This window comes from Vigna unguiculata, chromosome 3 (assembly GCF_037176805.1).
Source record: "Vigna unguiculata cultivar grain cowpea cultivar isolate G323 ecotype 2 chromosome 3, ASM3717680v1, whole genome shotgun sequence".
Taxonomy (NCBI): domain Eukaryota; kingdom Viridiplantae; phylum Streptophyta; class Magnoliopsida; order Fabales; family Fabaceae; genus Vigna; species Vigna unguiculata.
Window position 1 is genome coordinate 38,576,922 of NC_140794.1, and position 19,900 is coordinate 38,596,821.

Sequence of the window (19,900 nt, forward strand, 5' to 3'; positions counted from 1 at the left end):
TATACATACATCATCCAAGCATGTTATGACCTTCCAATCAATACACTAAGACTCGACTCGTCTCATCCGGATACATATAATCTGGTCAGATTCAACGGATCCTTGCACTTGTGGTGGATACCTCTGCTCACCCCCGAGCTATGTGTTACAAGTGTTACAATGAATCAATTCCCTCGCACACAAGATTAACCCTTAATGAATTTCATGCCTCCTACTACTCTCACCACAGGAGTCAGTCCACTCTAAGTGAGACTAATTGACTCCTTAGAGTGTCAGGATGTAACCTTACCTTGAATCCTTACCAAATTATATAGATGGGGCACCACCATGAACATCCACTAACAGGGGCCATGGAATTACGTCCCGATCACTGAAGCACGACCCTGAAATCCCACCTAGAGATTTGAAGGAATTACGCACTGACCACAGACCAATCATGTTCAATCAATCAAGTAATGTTTACCATACACAATATCTCATGCCAACCTTTACAACACATTCTCATTCATAACCAAATGTTGAATCCATACCAACTCATCCTTCCCAAACAGTGAATATATATTTGTATTTCATATCAATACCATGTCTCCTTGATACCAACCATCTCATTTAAATCACATGTCAAGTTCATACCAAACCTATCATCCACAATCCATGAATCACATCACTCATGCATAATCATTTATCACATGCTTTTAATATAACAATTAGATTCAAGCCAGTAATAACCATTCAAGATAAGAGAAACAACCAAACTACAACGATCTTGCGATAAACACTTCTCTCACTACAGAGCTCGGACCGGTCAAAGTAAAAAGCTATGTGTTAAGGATCAGCTGTTAAAATACCAGGTCGATCCAACGGTTAACGAAGTAGTAACTTTCATTTTACGAAAAGTGTGCAGTGCTGTCAACAACACAAATTCAATGACCTTGTGATAAAAGCTGCTCTCACTACAGAGCTCCGATTAAAGATCTGATCGGTCAAAGTCAAGAATTATGTGTTAAGGATCAGCAGTTAAAATTTCAGCTCGATCCAACGGTTAACGTAGTAGATACTTCATTTTACTAAAAGTGTGTAATGTAGAAAAAAGAGTAGCGCCACATCAATCAAACATAATCGCACACCATACATCTTTATTCGACCAACAACCTCATTCAAGTATTACAGCCATACAAACAGACCAAAAATCAATAAAATAACTTTAAATACATAAACCCTAGCTTCCCTTACTTGGAAAAAGCTAGCAGAATATCCCAACACCCAAGCAAGTGAGTACTACCGACCACGGAGTAGATTTACGATCTGTAAAATAGTGGAATAGTTTCAAAATGGGTTACCATGGTGAACCCTGGTTAGAATCATGATGACAAAGCTGGGAATGAAAAAGGTACGGTGGAGAATCAACTTACATGGATTGAAGAATGGGGTTGAGTTAACGCAAAGAAGGGTAAGAACCAAACCCTACAAGAGCTTTTGTGGAGAGAAAAGGGAAGAGCGATAGCACTGATTTTGGCAAGTGAGTGCAGAATGAGGGGCCTTGGCTGCTTTAGGGGCCTTGTCACCCTATGGGCCAACCCTTAGGCCCATTAGATTAGGGGCATCCCTTTAAAATTATGGCAGAAAAAAAGAGGGTTTTACATTCTTCCCAACAACAAAAATTTTCGTCCTCGAAAATTCACCGATGGGATAGGAAGAAAAATACGTTTTCCTCACGCCATTCGACAACCACCGCCTAGACATGACAGGTTTGATGACTCCAACACCTATAGCCACGAGAAACTTTGCCTTTGTGCTATGCGATAGGTGTTCAACAATGTAGATTGGTTTAGTCACTACACTCGAACTAACTTACAATTTGCAACCTTAACACTGGAATGCTCCTTCATACCTGCCCAACTAACTTTTATCTAATATACTGACTCACCCACCATATGCTTTCCACTACCTCTCAGATCACTATAAGTCTCAAACTAAAGCATGTTCGTTATTAGTTCTCGTCACCTTGTTCATTCCTTTATGCATCACTCCACTGACTTGATCATGATTGAGTTCTAGCCTACTGCCTCACCATCAACACTCTTGACCACTTTTATGCATAACGACACTCATAACATCTTGCCTCCTTTACTGACTTCCACCAATGGTAAGAAGGTCCACAACCAAGTCATTCCATTTCCAAATTAAACTTTCCCCTGTTACAATTACCAAATTCATTTCGGCATCTCACCTTCATTTCTGATCTACTAACTTGTAACCATCCTTCCCCAAAAGCTTTAGAACCATGTCTTTCCTCGACTTGAAATTTCTAGTGTGATTTATGCATATCAACTCTAAGATACTTCTCAAACTAAGATTTTTTTTTGAATTGCTTTTTCCTCAACCTTGTTGAGAGACTCACTAGTTCTAGTCAGATGACTAGATCGATGAATCTCTTCACATCTTCTCCTTCTAACTCAAACACTTACTTCTCCACCAACTCCTTACTCTCACCTCGTTAAACCCCGATCTTGAGTTCCCTTCTTTGGCTAAGCACCTACCCCTTCTCCCTTACTTTTAGGTTGGTACGCTAACTTGAAATCATAACTCAAACCATCTCCTACTTCTCTTGCCCATCGTTCTCTGAGTAACTCCATAAACTCAAACTTTAAATGATCACTGAACATCCTTACTTAATACTCATAAGAACGACACTTTCACTGTTTATGAAGAACTGGTTGTCATAGAAATCACTAGGTCATGAGTAAGATAGTTCTTTCCACGTACCTCTTACCCTTCACAGGTATCACTTCCCACCATCCCGCTGCGCCACTATGATCAACACACAAGTCACTAATTCGTTCACTCAAAATGATGCTCCTTTCATATTTTCTGTGACAAGGACGCAATCATCGCTGAGAATCCTTCCTCCAAAACCTCTATGGAACTTGCAAAACCCTTTGGACTCACCTTTTTATAGTCTTAACGTCCCATATTCTCAACATCGTATCCACCCTTTTTAAACCATATGTCCTACTCACTATAACCTTTGTCAATACCCTCCTTGCACATTCTAAAGACTCTGTTCGCACTCGGAAGCTCGCCGCTAAGCCTTGATCATGCCGCTACCCTGTTTGAAATTCCATACCTTCATCATGTTTCCACTCTTTACAACCATAGGGCCGAAAAGCCAATCTTCCATTATCCAAAGTTTACCCTTGAACAGTCTATCCTACCACTACCTCTCCTCTAAGGTTCACCAAACTTGCATTCATCCTTGTGGTTATACATAGTATAAGCCACTACTTCTCCAACATCTCCTCCACTTTCGTATTTACTTCAAATTCACAATAGTAACCATTCCATTAGTAACTATTGTCACAGGTTCTTCCTCAGACACCAACGCAGAAGTGAACTCCACCACACCAAGGTCAAAACTCTAGTATTTGTTTCAGAACACGTCTATAATCCAGCTCTTAGTCCAAGCATCACTTTGTAAGGTGCATCTCTAGAGGAGATTATTCGTGCTAACCACTTTAGCATTAACCATCGTAGACACCATGTCAACCACTCAAAACTTTTCTTTCCACTCCCTCCATAATTGTGGTTCGACATCAGTTGGGTTGCCCTTCCTTACGAGAATAACCTTTAAAGGTGTGCCCCTTCTTATAGTACGTGAAATCTTCCACTTTATACCCAAGGTCAAATGTCCTACTCACGGGAACTACTTTTCCTTGAAACATCCCACTATTAGTTTGAAAAGACCCATCCTCACCTGCTGACTATTAATCCTAGTATGAATCCCTTATGCCACTTCTTCCCTAACCATAAATTGTTCTTTTCCCCACTTAGGAACGTCATCATTCCTGACTGATCAGTGAACTCTTATCCATCTTAGCCTCTCACTAGAAGTTTGCCATCTTTTCTCACTTCATGGTCTCCCCCTACCTTAGCTTTTTGGTTGCCATGCAATCTCTCCACTCTTTGCAATCTAAAATTTGCCAATTGTTCCTCTTCCACTACTCCAAGAAGCATTAGGTGTGACCATATGACTATATTCAATGACACTTCTCCTAACATTGTATGCATTTGCATGACTCTGAACTTCAACATTGTCGGGATGTAGAATCAGGTTGGCTTTCCTCAAACGATGTGGCACTTGAATGCACTGATACCTTTCAGTGCTCTTTATCTTTGAATTCAACTTCTTTTAGAAAACTTGTAGTATTTGTTTCCGAGAGTCTATCCTTAAAGTTTCCTCTGGCCAAACGTTATTTTGTGAACTCTAGCATCTCCTTCGGTTTATTAACCCAAAACTTAGCTTTTCTTGCTCAATTATATACATCATACATCAACTTCCTATCTCTGAGGCAAGACGTTGTCTCAGAGACCCCATCCAACACTTGTAAAGGTGAGCAGACCAAGTTGACATTCAATCTACATTCCCCTATCTCCGTAGACACTAGACACAAAGCACAAAGGCACAACAAGATATGAATGAGAGCTTATGGGCGTCTCTGCAATCAATCACCCGGTTATGTGTTACAAGTGTTACAATGAATCAATTCCCTCACACACAAGGTTAACCCTTAATGAATTTCAGGCCTCCTACTACTCTCACCACAGGAGTCAGTCCGCTCTAAGTGAGACTAACTGACTCCTTAGAGTGTCAAGATGCAATCCTTACCTTGAATCCTTACCAAATTATATAGATGGGGCACCACCATGGACACCCACTAACAGGGGCCATGGAATTACGTCCTGACTACTGAAGCATGACCCTGAAATCCCACCTAGAGATTTCAAGGAATTACGCACTGACCACAGACCAATCATGTTCAATCAATCAAGTAATGTTTACCATACACAATATCTCATGCCAACCTTTACAACCCATTCTCATTCATAACCAAATGTTGAATCCATACCAACTCATCCTTCCCAAACAGTGAATATATATTTGTATTTCATATCAATACCATGTCTCCTTGGTACCAACCATTTCATTTAAATCACATGCCAAGTTCATACCAAACCCATCATCCACAATCCATGAATCACATCACTCATGCATAATCATTTATCACATACTTTTAATATAACAATTAGATTCAAGGAAGTAATAACCATTCAAGATTAGTGAAACAACCAAACTACAACGATCTTGCGATAAACACTTCTCTCACTACAGAGCTCGGACCGGTCAAAGTAAAAAGCTATGTGTTAAGGATCAGCTGTTAAAATACCAGGTCGATCCAACGGTTAACGAAGTAGTAACTTTCATTTTACGAAAAGTGTGCAGTGCTGTCAACAACACAAATTCCGTGACCTTGCAATAAAAACTGCTCTCACTACAGAGCTCCGATTAAAGATCCGACCGGTCAAAGTCAAGAATTATGTGTTAAGGATCAGCAGTTAAAATTTCAGCTCGATCCAACGGTTAACGTTGTAGATACTTCATTTTACTAAAAGTGTGTAATGTAGAAAAAAGAGTAGAGCCACATCAATCAAACATAATCGCACACCATACATCTTTATTCGACCAACAACCTCATTCAAGTATCACAGCCATACAAACAGACCAAAAATCAGCAAAATAACTTTAAATACATAAACCCTAGCTTCCCTTACTTGGAAAAAGCTAGCAGAATATCCCAACATCCAAGCAAGTGAGTACTACCGACCACGGAGTAGATTTACGATCTGTAAAATAGTGGAATAGTTTCAAAATGGGTTACCATGGTGAACCCTAGTTAGAATCATGATGACAGAGCTGGGAATGAAAAAGGTACGGTGGAGAATCAACTTACATGGATTGAAGAATGGGTTGAGTTAACGCAAAGAAGGGTAAGATCCAAACCCTACAAGAGCTTCTGTGGAGAGAAAATGGAAGAGCGATAGCACTGGTTTTGGCAAGTAAGTGCAGAATGAGGGGCCTTGACTGCTTTAGATGCCTTGTCACCCTATGGGCCAGCCCTTAGGCCCATTAGATTAGGGGCATCCCTTTCAAATTACGACAGAAAAGAAGAGGATTTTACATATTTTCTTATATTTTTTTAGACTGGTTTTAATAGAAAACCTTGATTTGAAATATTCATACCTATTATAAGAAAATTATTAAATAATAATTAATTTTAGAAATAAAAATTAATTAATTATTATACTAACTAATTTAAATACTAATTTATAAATTAAAAAATATTATCATATAAAAAAGTCTTTAAAAATACAAAACTATAATTAGTTTATGAATTAAAGTTTAAATATGTCTCTAATTTGTTACAAAAGTTATAACTACTAGAGAATTAATCTTTGAATTAGTCTCAAATTTTAAATAATTAGTCATTGTACATTTTTCAAATAATGATTAACATAAATTACATCCCACAAATACACTTTATTTTTAGTGGTCTATTTTATAATACTTTTCATCAACTAATTTATATGCCAAAAATATTATTTAACTTTTTGAACGAAGCAATTTTAGGAAATTAAATAAAAAAATACTAAAATGTTCTTTGACTTAAAATTTTTTGTATCCTTAAAATGTCATAAATTTGGATTTTGTATTGACTTCTCAGTATTGTTGTTCTACTGTATCATTAAAACTGATGAATACTTATTTTAATGTTTTGAAATATATCAAAAAGACTTTTAAAGTATCAACCTCGGTGTATTTTAAATGTTTAATAGAGGACAATTCCAAAAATCCAATAAAAAATCTGGCTCAGTCATATAATTTTTACAAGTCAATTATTTCCATTAAGATAATTTTCAATTGAGAATTTTATTTTCTATTTGGAGACAAATTATAGTATCAATGTAAATAATTGTCTTATGAGAAAAAAAAAAAAAAGGGAAAAGAGATTGAAAACCATACTCAATATAAGTACTTAAGATCATAATTTATTATGAAATTATAATGTTTCTAATATAAATGGTAACATAGTATAAAGCTAAATTCTTGGTTGTACATTTAAGGACAAGAACTTTGTGTGGAAGTGGGGTGGAATGAAAATTGATGGTCCCAAGCATACTTAAATCTAACAACGCCATTTTTATTGAGAGGTTGACCTGGTGTGAGAAGACAAAAGTTACCACCCTTTGAGAGCGTCAAAACTGAAGGATCTACAGATTCAACTGATTGAAATCCAGCACAATTCAAAACCACATTTGTTTGAGCACATGGACACTTGTTGGTCACAGTAACACTCCATTCTGGTTTTCCCTTCACTGTAACTCCTGATCGACTTTGACTTAAAGAGATATTGCTCGGAAGACATTTACCATAACCTGTCATCATCATCATGCATGCAAAAGTTAAGAACAGTTATTCATAAAATTTTAATATAACTCCTGGCTTGAGAACACACGATACCTTCAGAAACAAGAACAAGGAAAAGAATCATAGAGAGCACTTTCATGGTTGAATAAGCCATTTTAGATAACATAACAAAAATGTCTAGCTCATTATATACACATTTAAGCAAAGATTAACACATTATTTATTAAATATTACTAAGAACGATGTTGATGGTATTTAGAACTTTCTAAAAAAGTCTAATGTGTTATTATGTATATAAAATTTTAATTAGTTTGTAAACTAGTGTTTAACATAGTTACCAAATTTTTATAATCTTCAAATTAGACTACAATTTTAGTCATTATAAAGATTTTAAATCATGGTTGACGTAAATGACATCCCACAAATACACTTTAACATTGGTGGTTAATTTTATAATATTTTTCGTTGATCATATTTTTAGGCCAAAAAATTATTTAACTTTTTGAACGACAAGATTTTTAAAATGAATAAAAAAAACTAAAACATTGTAAACATAAAAAATTTCTCTAACTCTAAACTGGTCATTCGTATAATTTGTCAACTGAACGGTTTCACTTATTATAGTTATTGTTGACACAAGATTTTTAAAATGAATAAAAAATAAACTAAAACATTGTAAACATAAAAAATTTCTCTAACTCTAAACTGGTCATTTGTATAATTTGTCAACTGAACCGTTTCACTTATTATAGTTATAGTAATTAGTATTTGTAAATTAAGTTTCTTAAATATTTGTATTATAGTTAATATTTTTAAATTGATTAAGTCAGTGGCGGACCTTAGTGTTAATATACGGGGTCATGACTCCCCTAATTATTTATTTATTTAATTATATACTATATATTATGTTAATATAAATTAAATTAGGTAAAATTTTATTTCTTTTATAAAATACTAATATAAATGTAGAAATTATGTATTTTCTAAATATATATGACATTATATTAGTAGGTGATAAATAAATATGATATTGTATTTATAGGTAAAAATAGTTGTTAGAATAGTTTTATAGAAATTATGTAAAAAAAACTGTTACTCTTTAAAATAAATAAATAAATAATTATATTGTAAATAGTAGATTAGAAATAAGTAATTATTGACACAAGAGAGAATATCTTTATATATATTTATATATAGTTATAGATAACATTTAATGTTAATAAATAATAATACATAAAATTAAATATAATACAAAATAAACAAATTTATTAAGATGTTTTTTATATTCTCTTTCATTATCTTTGAGTTTCTTACATATTTTCACTCTCACAAATTTATTATCTTTTGTTTATGAAGCAAAATATGTAAACTTAGACACAAACTCATTCTTTCTATTATTGTTTCTCATATGTTTTATTCCATTTTTGAAGATAAAAGAGATAACTCTTTATTTGTTTCACTTAATAGTGAAATATTAGTTTAATAAATAGTATTTTTCATTTCATGAGTTTTTTGTGTAGATTTATTTTGTATGAATATATAAAGAAAAATTATGTCCTATATGTTTTTGTTTGACTCTTTTAATTGTGATTTGATTATCATAAATTTTTCTTTTAATAATTAAGTCTCTCAATTTCTTATCAGATTTTGATAAAAAAATTAAACTAAATATATATATATATATATATATATATATATATATATATATATAGATAAAGAATAAAAGAATATATTCATCTTGTAAAAAAGATATAAGGGAAGATACTTGTGAAGATAAAAACAAGACATATTCTACTCGTTTTCATATTTTGAATTCTTCACCTATTTTGAAGGATGATACTAAAATTTCAATTGTTGAATAATTACATATGCATATGCAGGTGAGGGCTTTATATTTCCTCTTTCAAAGATATCTAAATTTTTAGTATATTATTTTGGTCCCTCCAACATTTATGGTCAAGATCTGCCACTAAATTAAATTAATATGAAGAGTAAATTTTTATTTGTTAACAAAGTTAAACATATCAAACATGATGAACCAAAAAAAAAAAAGAAATAGTTTTATTCAGAAAATTTTAAAATAACGGGGTTATTCTTAAAAAGGTGGTTAGCAACAATTATATTATAAAATTTTAAAATTTGAAAGAAAATTTGAAATAAAATATTTTTTTTATAATTAACAGTCATAAAAAATTTATATTATAAAAGTAAGATAATTTAAAATAAATATTTTTGTATAATTAAAATTATTTTTATAAATAATAGATTTGAATAAATGTAGATTAGAAACATTATAATTTCCTAATAAACTATGAACTTAATTGCTTATATTGAGTATGTTTTTCGATCCCTTTTCACATTTTCTGCTCATAAGACAATTACTTAAATTGATACTATAATCTGCCTACAAATAGAAAATAAGATTCTCAAGTGAAAATGATCTTAAGTGAAACAATTGAGTTGTAAAAATTATATGACTAAGCTATATTCTCTGTTGGATTTTTTTGGTGTTCTTCTCTACTAAACATTGATACTATAATCTGCCTCCAATTAGAAAATAAGATTCTCAAGTGAAAATGATCTTAAGTGAAACAATTGAGTTGTAAAAATTATATGACTGAGCTAGATTTTCTGTTGGGTTTTTTAGTATTGTTCTTTGCTAAACATTTGAAATACAATGATGTTAGTACATTAAAAATATTTTTAATATATTTCAAAACGTCAAAACAAGTGTCCATCAATTTATTTTAAAGATATAGTAGAGGAACAACACAAAAAAGTCAGTAGAAAATCCAAATTCATGGTGATTTTAGAGTTAAAGAAAATTTTAAGGTCATACAATATTTTAGTATTTTTTTAATAAATTTTCAAAAACTCTTTAGTTCAAAAAGTTAAATAATATTTTTTGGCCTATAAATATAGTCAATGAAAAGTATTCTAAAATTGCTCACTAAGATTAAAGTGTATTCATGTTGATCTTTTTGAACAATCCTTACACCTGGTGTGCCTCTACCTTTATTTCTTCCTTCATGTGTTGAGTTTGGGATACCAATGACTTCTGCATTTGATAAATATTGTATACAAAACTCAATTTCTTCTTCAACAATATATCTCTCAATAATATATGTTTTTGGTCGATAAGGATTCTTCACATACCCCTTCAATATCTTCATGTATCGCTCAATTAGGTACATCCATCTTAAAAACACATACCACATATTTTAATTTCCTTTACTATATGGACTATTAAGTGGACCATGATGTCAAAAAATGAAGGAGGAAAATAAATTTCTAGTTTACATAAGATAATGACAACTTCATTTCCAAGTCATTTAATGTGTTTAGCTCAATTACGTTCTGACAAATACTATTAAAAAATATGCAAAGACGAGTGATCCCTTGTCTTACATTCTAAGATAAGATGCCATGAATAGCCACTGGGAGAAGTTGTTGCATGAGAACATGTCAATCATGACAATCATGACATTTCAAGCAAACAAGTTTCAAATCTTCTATTAACTTAAGACTCTTAATATTTGAAGAGTATCCTTGTGGTACTTTCATTTCTCGGAGGCACACACAAAAACTTTTCTTCCCAGCTTTTGAGAAAGTATGACATGCTGGAGGCAAATAAGTCCGTTTACCATAAGCTTTTGGTTGTAACTCCAAACGAAGACCATCTCAACTAGATCTTTATGAGAATTTACATCATCCTTTGTTTTCCCTTTAATGTTTAGCAATATCCCAATTATACTATCACAAACATTCTTTTCCACGTGCATTACATCAATACAACGTTTGACATCTAATTTGGTCCAATATGGAAGTTGAAAGAATATTGAGTTCTTCTTCCATATGTTTTTCATGATAGGTTTCTTCAGTGTTTTTCAAAATGTGACATTGACTTGACACACTCTTTCATAAACTTCATCTCTAGTTACGGGTGGCGGTGCGGTTTTGTCCTCTTGACATCCATTGAAAGCCTTTTTCAACCTACGATATAGGTGATTACGTCTTAGAAATTTTCGATGACCAATGTAACATGTCTTCCTCCCATGTTTTAGTTGATGATAACTTGTATTTTCTTCACATATCAGACAAGCATAATGTCCCTTCACACTATAACCGCTCAAGTTTTCATACGTTGGAAAGTCGTTAATAGAGCAAAATAACAAAGCTTGCAAATTAAAATTGACATTTCAATATGCATCAAACACCTCCACTCCTTCATCCCACAACAATCTCAAATCTTCTATCAATGGAGCTAGATAAACATCAATATCATTTCCTGATTGCCTTGGTCCTAATATCATCATTGATAACATCTTGTATTTTCTCTTCATAGATAACAAATAAGGCAAGTTGTAAATGATCAACAAAACATGCCACGAACTAGGGATGGTAATACGGGCCGACTCGACCCACTATTGGCTCGCAAAATGTAGGCTGGCCTGGCCCGCAAAATGTAGGCTTGCGCACCTTGTATAAGTGCGAGCCCGCAAACCCGCAGGCCAGCTCGCCTTTTTCTTAAAAAAAAATCTTATGATAAAGCTTTCAATGTTCAACAATTTGGGAAACTTTAACAAGGTCACAAAATTAAGCAAATACTTTGGGAAGTTGTTGATAAATTGATAATTCAACATTTTTGTCATTTTCATATTTGTACTTTGACATACATGATGTATTATTCAAATTTTAGTACATTCAAAAATACATAATACTTGTCGTTTCTAGTCATACAAGAATTTGGAACATTCATGCAAAAGTCCAGAAGGAAAGTAAATGATATACACAAGTGCAAGTTTTTTTTTTTATGCGGGTTGTGGGCTTTAGGCTTCTAGGGGTCAAACTCTTACGGGCCAATGGGCTCAATGTCCTAGCTTGCTGCTACGTTTTTTTGATGGGTCTGCCAGGCCAGGCCCATATTGCCATCCCTACCATGAACTATGTTTGCTACTTAAGTTACCGTAAGGATTCATGCCATCAGTTGCAAGACCAAGCCTCAAATTTCTTGGATCACTCCCAAACTATGGATAGAGAGTATCAATTTTCTTCCATTAAGGTGAATCAACTGCATGTCGTAACAATTCATCACTCTTTCTTCCATTTGCATGCCAAAATAAGGTCTTTTGCATCATGAACATTGGCAAATAAACGTTTAAATCGTGGTATACCATAACTCTTTTGTTGATGACCCTTCTTCATGTTATCTTCATCGATGTCATCATCCTTCACTTTGAATCGTGACACCTTGCATCTTGGACATTTAGTCAATGTTTTCAAACTCTTTTCTATACAATATAAAATCATTTGGACATGCATGTATTTTCTAGTACTCCATACCCATCAGACATAATATCTTCTTCGTCTCACAGTGACGAGTTGATAATGTATTACCATCTGGGAGCATTTCATGCAACAATTCAAGCACTTTAGTGAAACTTCTATCGGTCCACCCATTTCTTGCATTGACGTTAAATAATCTTAATATTGCTAACAAACGTGTGAATCTTGTACAATTGGGATATAAAGATTTTTTTTTGACAAACATGAATCATACACGTGTGTGCGTTTAAAATTTTTTTCTCCAATATCATCGATCACATCCTCTATGCGATCTTCAAAATATACATTTGACTTTTCATATTGAGGTATGGTTGAGAGGTTTACAACTTCACCATGTCATGTCCACGTTCTATAACTCTTTAAGAAACAGTCACAAAGAAGGTGTTATCGAATCAACTCAATTGGTAGTGGTTTCCCATTCAAACAATTAACACAAGGACAATTATATTTTCCATTAACGGGTGTTGCATTTCGTTGAACGAATTCAAGAAACTCTTGAATGTCATTCTCATACATATCAATGATTTGACTATCATGCACCAACTTCGATCCATTACTACACAACATAAAAACTTTGTTTATGCTTGCATTCAATATTCTCCAACTGTCCAAATGAACAGTTGAGGTTTATAAGTAACGATTTTCTTTATGATTTTCTTTAATTTTCAAATCATTAAAGATAAAAGTAGGATTCAATTTATACATTGAATCTTAAATGTGAAATTAAGGCACAAAACATCTTTAAATCATTCATTAAAAAACACTTCAATTAATAAGTTCTAAAAACATTGCCGAGGGTCAATCACCCTCTGACTCAACCAACACGTTCAATACAAAACAGTGAAACAACAATTTTAAATGGGTGCATGAGGGTGGAGGCCCTTATAAGGGGTTGAGTTAATTTTAAATGCTTTGGATGATGGCTTTAGGGTGGTGACTTGCTGAAGGATTCCTTCAGCTGTGCCTTAGAATGACATTCCTTGCAATGTGGCTCGGAATTGAGGGTAAACACGTGGTGATCCCGGGTTGTGGCCTGGTGATATTGGAAACCGGTGTGAGTGTGCGAGTTGTGGCTCGTACGGATGGTCTCCACTTGATTGGGTAATCGTAGGTTGTGGCTAGTGATATTGTTAATCTTGTGTCGAGAGTAAGAATTATGGTTTGTATTGGGAACTCCACCTGGCGCTACGAATGGTGATTCGTAACAAGATAGTCACGCGCATGTATCTACAAGTTGTGGCTTGTAGATGGTGGAACCATGAGTTATGACTTGTGGCAGCAAATGATATCTTAAGGTCATCATTTGGAGATTTAGAATATGTATGAACATGGTTGTGGCCATGTTTTCTGGAATAAGAGAATTTAGGTTCTTCGATGAGAGTGTGTTTACTTTATTATGTTAGCTCACCCTATCTGCTTGTGTTTGGTGATGATTATGTAATTCGTTACACGAGAGCAAATGATATTGGAGGTTGAGCTGGTGAGGTATAGTGCCATAGAGGGGCAGCATGGGAGTTTTATATTATGGATTAAATCTACAATTTTGTAAACAAGTTTTACTATTACTTTTTGAATATGTAAACATTAAGATAAAATATGAAATTTTGGTTTTTAATGTAACATCCCGTTAGGATATTACGGTTTTATAAATAAATAAAAGAAGAAAAAAAAAATAACAGCGCATCTAATAATACCTCATTTTCCCAAAATGTGGAAAAATTTAAAATTTATTAAATAAGCATAATAAGTTCATAATCTATCTGTTCCAAAATTAAAGAACAATGTTATAAAATCACCCCTCAGGGTTTACAACTGTTTCAAAAGAAATGAAGAAACATAAAATTCCCCAAGTCGAACCCCTCTCCGCGACTAAGCTCCACCCGAGCCACCTGCATCAACAACATCTGCTCTCGTGTACCGTCTACACGATCATCGCCAAACACACGTAGATAGGGTGAGCTTAACAGATAAATCATATATATATATATATATATATATATATATATATATATTACAGATATGTACATGTTCATATACACACATATTACCATACATAACTTGAATTTTCCACATTATTCTATTCTTTAATTCCTAGCATCTGACCCCCAATCAGATTATTCGTGTTCTACATCATCTAAGGATTTCTTCAAGGTGACTTGCTGCCATAGGCCACAACCGATAGAGCACGTGCGGGAAAACATGCTACGGATCATACACCGCAACGCTAGGTATAGTTCCCATATACAAACATAGTCCGTATCGTCCCAAGACTACCAAACTTGTCAGCCAACAACTGAGGAGGGCAATCTATCTGGACCCATCCGTACTGGCCACAACCAGCACACTCACACCGGCAACACTCGCCATCCCGAGCCACAACTCAAGAGATGCTATTTCGAGCCACAACTCAAGGAATACCACGTGCTTAACCCCTATCCCGAGCCACAACTTAAGGGATACGTTCCGAGCCACAACTCAAGGAACACCAGCAACCCCACCTTTAAAGCACCACTAGACGCATTGTAGATCATAGATACACAATCAAAACTCAAAGCTGCAGCAGTATAAATCGCTTGGCGGGGACACGTGCCGCCAGGCACTGCTTATTCCCAGACCGCCTGGCGGGTGCCGCGTACCGCCAGGCGCACAGCGCCACAAAACTCTCCTCGCTGCAGGTACCGCCTGGCGGTATTATTCTCACCGCTAGGCGCCTACGTAACATGGGCTCACTATTTGCACAGTCATCGCCTGGCGCCACAGACCCGACCGCCAGGTGCTGCACTATCATACTCTCTCTGATTTCTCCTCTACCGCCTGGCAGAGTCGTTCCCTCCCGCCAGGCGCTGTATCAATATAGTGATCACCTCTGGTTTATGTTCTCTGTCTCAGATTTATCTCAATACCAATGAGTTTCTGGAACTAAATATAAAGCTTACCATATTATCCTACCATATTGTTTCTCAATAATTCAGCCAACAACAATGTACTCTAACCATCTATGTCCTCAATCCCAACAATCCCTATTCTAAAACTTTGTTATGAGCCATACTTGAAACCCCAAGCTTAACAGAGTTGCTAATGCCAATTTAAGTATTTTGTTCATCACTCTAAGCACTAACAGTTCACTACTTAATAGCTTGCTCACAGGTTCTCTTTTCAAGGCTTGCATATATGCTAAACCAACGCGTCCTCCCATGCCCTTAACATATTAAATTCTTATACTTGCTATAACAATCAACTCACCCATCACACTCATACCATCTGATTAAACTGGACTTAAGCTTCCTTCTGGTTATTGACAATTCTTGTATTCAGATATTCATATGACCTATCCCAACATACTGGACCGCAATATAAATAGAACATCTCATGACCTCTTAGTTTCACGACCCCAATTTCCTCCCAATGAACTAATTCTTTCCAGACCAACTGTCCAACCCCTCAACATTCATCTCGTCAACGCAGCGTGGTAACTTCCGTGTCGGCGGCTAGCGGTAAGGTGCGTGCCGCCAGGCGGTACACTCCATCTGCCAACTCCAGATTCTTTTCCAGAACCCGTGCCCCTACCACTTATCCTACTTTGCTAATTCCCTTCACTCTCCATTCACATTCAGAGTAATCCAAAACCTAGTCACATTAATCATCAGTTTCTACTGTAATCCATAACACTTCGCGTTCAATCATACCACAGGATACCACAACGTTCAATCAAACAGAGATTCATAGCACTTTATCATATTGGCACTCTACCCTATGGATTTCTACAATATAATGACTCAATTCATCAATCATTCGGTGGAACTACATTTTGTTCCCGATCAGAATCACTCTAGAACACACAGAACACCAAAACCAAGCCAATTCCACTCGCGTCGCCTGGCGGGTATTCATCACCGTCAGGCAGTTCATCAAAAAAAACCCAGAAATAGTTATCAGTTTGCGTCGCCTGGCGGTATAGGGCTTCACCGCCAGGCGGTCCCTCGTGGCAACCCAGAAACACCCAATTTTTAACATGAGCCGCCTGGCGGCTATGTGTAGTCCGCCAAGCAGTTTCTGGAAAACTCCCAGAAATCAGAAAACGCAAAATTTAAACAGAGCCATTCATATCTCATCATCCCGGGGCTGATTCCAGTAGGTTTCTGTTAACCTTTCCAATTCCATCCAAAGTTAACATTAGCAAAAGAAAGATAAGTTTCATTTAGACTTGCCCAGGTTTGAACCCATGACCACTTAATCATCATTCAAGTGCATAACCAATTCAACCAATCATGTTTCATGCTAACAATCATAATTCAGACATCATATCATACCAGAACATGATTTCACAGATTTAAATAATAAAACAATAACACAAAAGTTAGCATACATAAGACTCGAACCCAAGTCCTCTCACACAATTAAAGTACTCTCAACCACTTGAGCTAGTACTTTTCCACGTCATACCAACCATAATTTAATGTCATAATTATTTCCCCTCCCGCATTTATTAATTAATTATTTATTTAATTAATTTAATTCTACGGGTCTTACATTTAGCACTTTTAATAATGTGATATTTTTCGCGCTTTGGGAAAGAGTATTGATAATAAATGCGGTTCATTATTTGTATTATTTTTTAAAATTAGTAATATTCAGTCAAGATGTTACAAATATAATCTTAATTAAAATTTTATTCTAATAATCCAAAAAATTAAAATTATATAAAATTTAAAAAAACTAACCGTTAGGAGATGGAAAACTTTCCTAGTGTGTTTGAACTGGTGTAGAACACCAATGCAAGTAAAGCAACACTTAGAGGAGTGTACATCACAAACAGAAAGGGTGAGCTTATAAATAAAAATAACATATAATATAACAAGATAAAAAAAATACACCCATCTATTTCATCCTAGTTAGTTCTTGGCTCAAAACCTTAATCCCCCAAGGCTTTCCAACCTTCACACACGTATAGTTAGCCCTGGACTCAGGATTTATGATGCTCACACGAACCTGCCAGCTCGTGGTCCTGCCTCTACGAACCTCCCTGCTCATAGTCTTGCTCTACGAACCTCCCCACTTGTAGTCCTACTCAACGGATCTACCCGCCCGTAGTCCAACACACGTGATCCATCAACTACGTACCTCCTCGCACGCAACATCTCTCAAGTGTGAGCACGGAACATACAAACTTATCTCACTCGTATCCCCAAACGAGAGAAACTAGATATGAACCTTCCCGCTTATATCATCACGTGTTCACCACCATCCATGAACCTACCCGTTCATTGCACAACATCTCCTGGTCCAATTCCGCATCAATGCGTACAAACAACACATCCAAAATTGCATTAATCTCACTTATGCTAGAAGCCTTCGCCCAAGCGACCAGGCATGTCTCGCTTAAGCTAGGCTCTCTTGCCTGAGCGAGCTCAATATAATGGCACTCTACGAATTCTCGCTAGGGCGTGTCCTTCTCGTTTGGGCGAGATCACCCTTCGCCCAGAACCACAGTCCCTCGCTTGGGCGGCGAGTTAAGTAGAACACACGAATTTCCATGATTTCTCGCTGAGGCGAGGAACTTTCGCCTGAGCGAGATGCTCTGTCGCCCAAAATAGGGCTCTCCGCCTGAGCGAGATGCTCTAGCAGAACCACACAACCCCACAATTTCTCGCTTAGGCAAGGAACTCTCACTTGAGCGAGATGCTCTATCGCCCAAAACACAGGTTCTCCGCTTGAGCGAGAGGCTCGAGCAGAATCAGGGTCGAGTCGTTGCTACTTTCGCCTAGGCGAGCCTTGCTCGCTTAAGCGAGAATAGCAGATGTCTTCCCTCTTCACGCATGCAAACACCAGCAAACAATGCCAAAACCACATCTCAATCATTACCAACAATCTACAACAGTGCACAAGTCTTATGAACATGACTTAAACCCAAATTGACCACCAAAATTCGAGATTGAACCATAAACAACATATAGTACAGAAAACCCCCATCATATTCATACAATAGCATAAGAGACTTTTCACAAAACCTAAAAAACAATCAAATCTCTAATCCCATCACATAGAGCATGAAAATTCATGGCACGCAAGCATAAAATCATGAGGGCATGGTTCTTAATCATACACATAACCTAAAATACGAAATAGCTCCCCTTACTGGGAAATCCTTGCCCCTATTGGTTTTCTAACCTTAGCTTTGTGATACCCAAGAACCCTCCTTCGCTTTTTCCAAAAGGTTCAACTCTTCTCTCAACCCAGACTCAATTTTCTCCTCTGAAATTTGTCCTCCTTCCAGCACTCTAGGTTTTCCAGTCTCCAAAACCCTTCTAATTGCCTTTTTGTTAGGGTTCTTAATTATGGATAATGGCCAAAAATGAAAATGGTCTTTTAATGAATACAATTGCCCTTCAAAGACTATTATGGCTGTTTTTCCCAGCCTCCCTTGGCTGCCCATTGCCACTAGGGTTTCTCTACTCTTTCACATTCATGCCAAAGTTAAGTTTAGCATAAAAAGAAAGAAGTTAATTTTGATCTTAGCAAGGTTTGAACCCACAACCATTCAATTACAAAACAAGTACACAACCAATTCAACCAATCATGTTTCGTGATAATTTCTATAATTTTAAGATTACATTATCACTACTCACATTCAATCATATCATTAAAAGTAAAGCACAAAATAAAATATCACACAATTGGCCTACATAAGACTCAAACCCAAGTTCTCGCACACAATTAAGTACTCTCAACCACTTAAGCTAGTACTTTTCCACATCACAACAATTAACATTAAATGCCATAAAGGATTCTACTACCCGCATTTATTAAATAACTAATTATTTAATTATTTAAATTTCTCGGGTCTTACAACGACAACAACAAGAAATGGGGTTTTTGCGAAACCACCTCCTCCGAGCAGCAAATAGGTGCAACTAGTTCGTGAGGAGAGCAACGATGTGACAAAGACTCCTCAACTATGCAATGGTGGGGCAAAAGGAGAACGACAACACGACCTTTAGCAACGCGAGTGTGGGCTGCACGAAGGAGGTATACGTGAGGGTTTCAAATTAGCAACAGTGGGATGACCTTATGAGATGACGGTGACTTCAACGAACGGTGGAATGATGATAGGCTTCGAACCAGAGCCCCAAAACGCAATCAAGCTCGAAGAAGAAACAAAGAAAAGTGCAAACTTGAGGAAGATGAAATGAGGAGAACCTGGCGCGCCCTGAATTAAAACAAATACCACATCAGTTCCGCCTACTAACCGATGTAGTATTTGCATTTATTCAAAAATAATATCTTTTTGAT

General features: G+C 35.8%; 1 protein-coding gene across 1 annotated transcript; it reads right to left on the reverse strand.

Annotated features, from left to right (window-relative positions):
• Positions 1 to 6,955: 6,955 nt before the first annotated feature.
• LOC114175357 (uncharacterized) lies at positions 6,956 to 7,418 on the reverse strand. The gene is made up of 2 exons (XM_028060134.1): positions 7,358 to 7,418; positions 6,956 to 7,272 (listed from the first exon to the last, which is right to left on the reverse strand). Exons 1-2 carry the CDS (start codon positions 7,416 to 7,418, stop codon positions 6,956 to 6,958), a joined length of 378 nt encoding a protein of 125 aa, XP_027915935.1.
• Between the last annotated feature and the right edge of the window lie 12,482 nt (positions 7,419 to 19,900).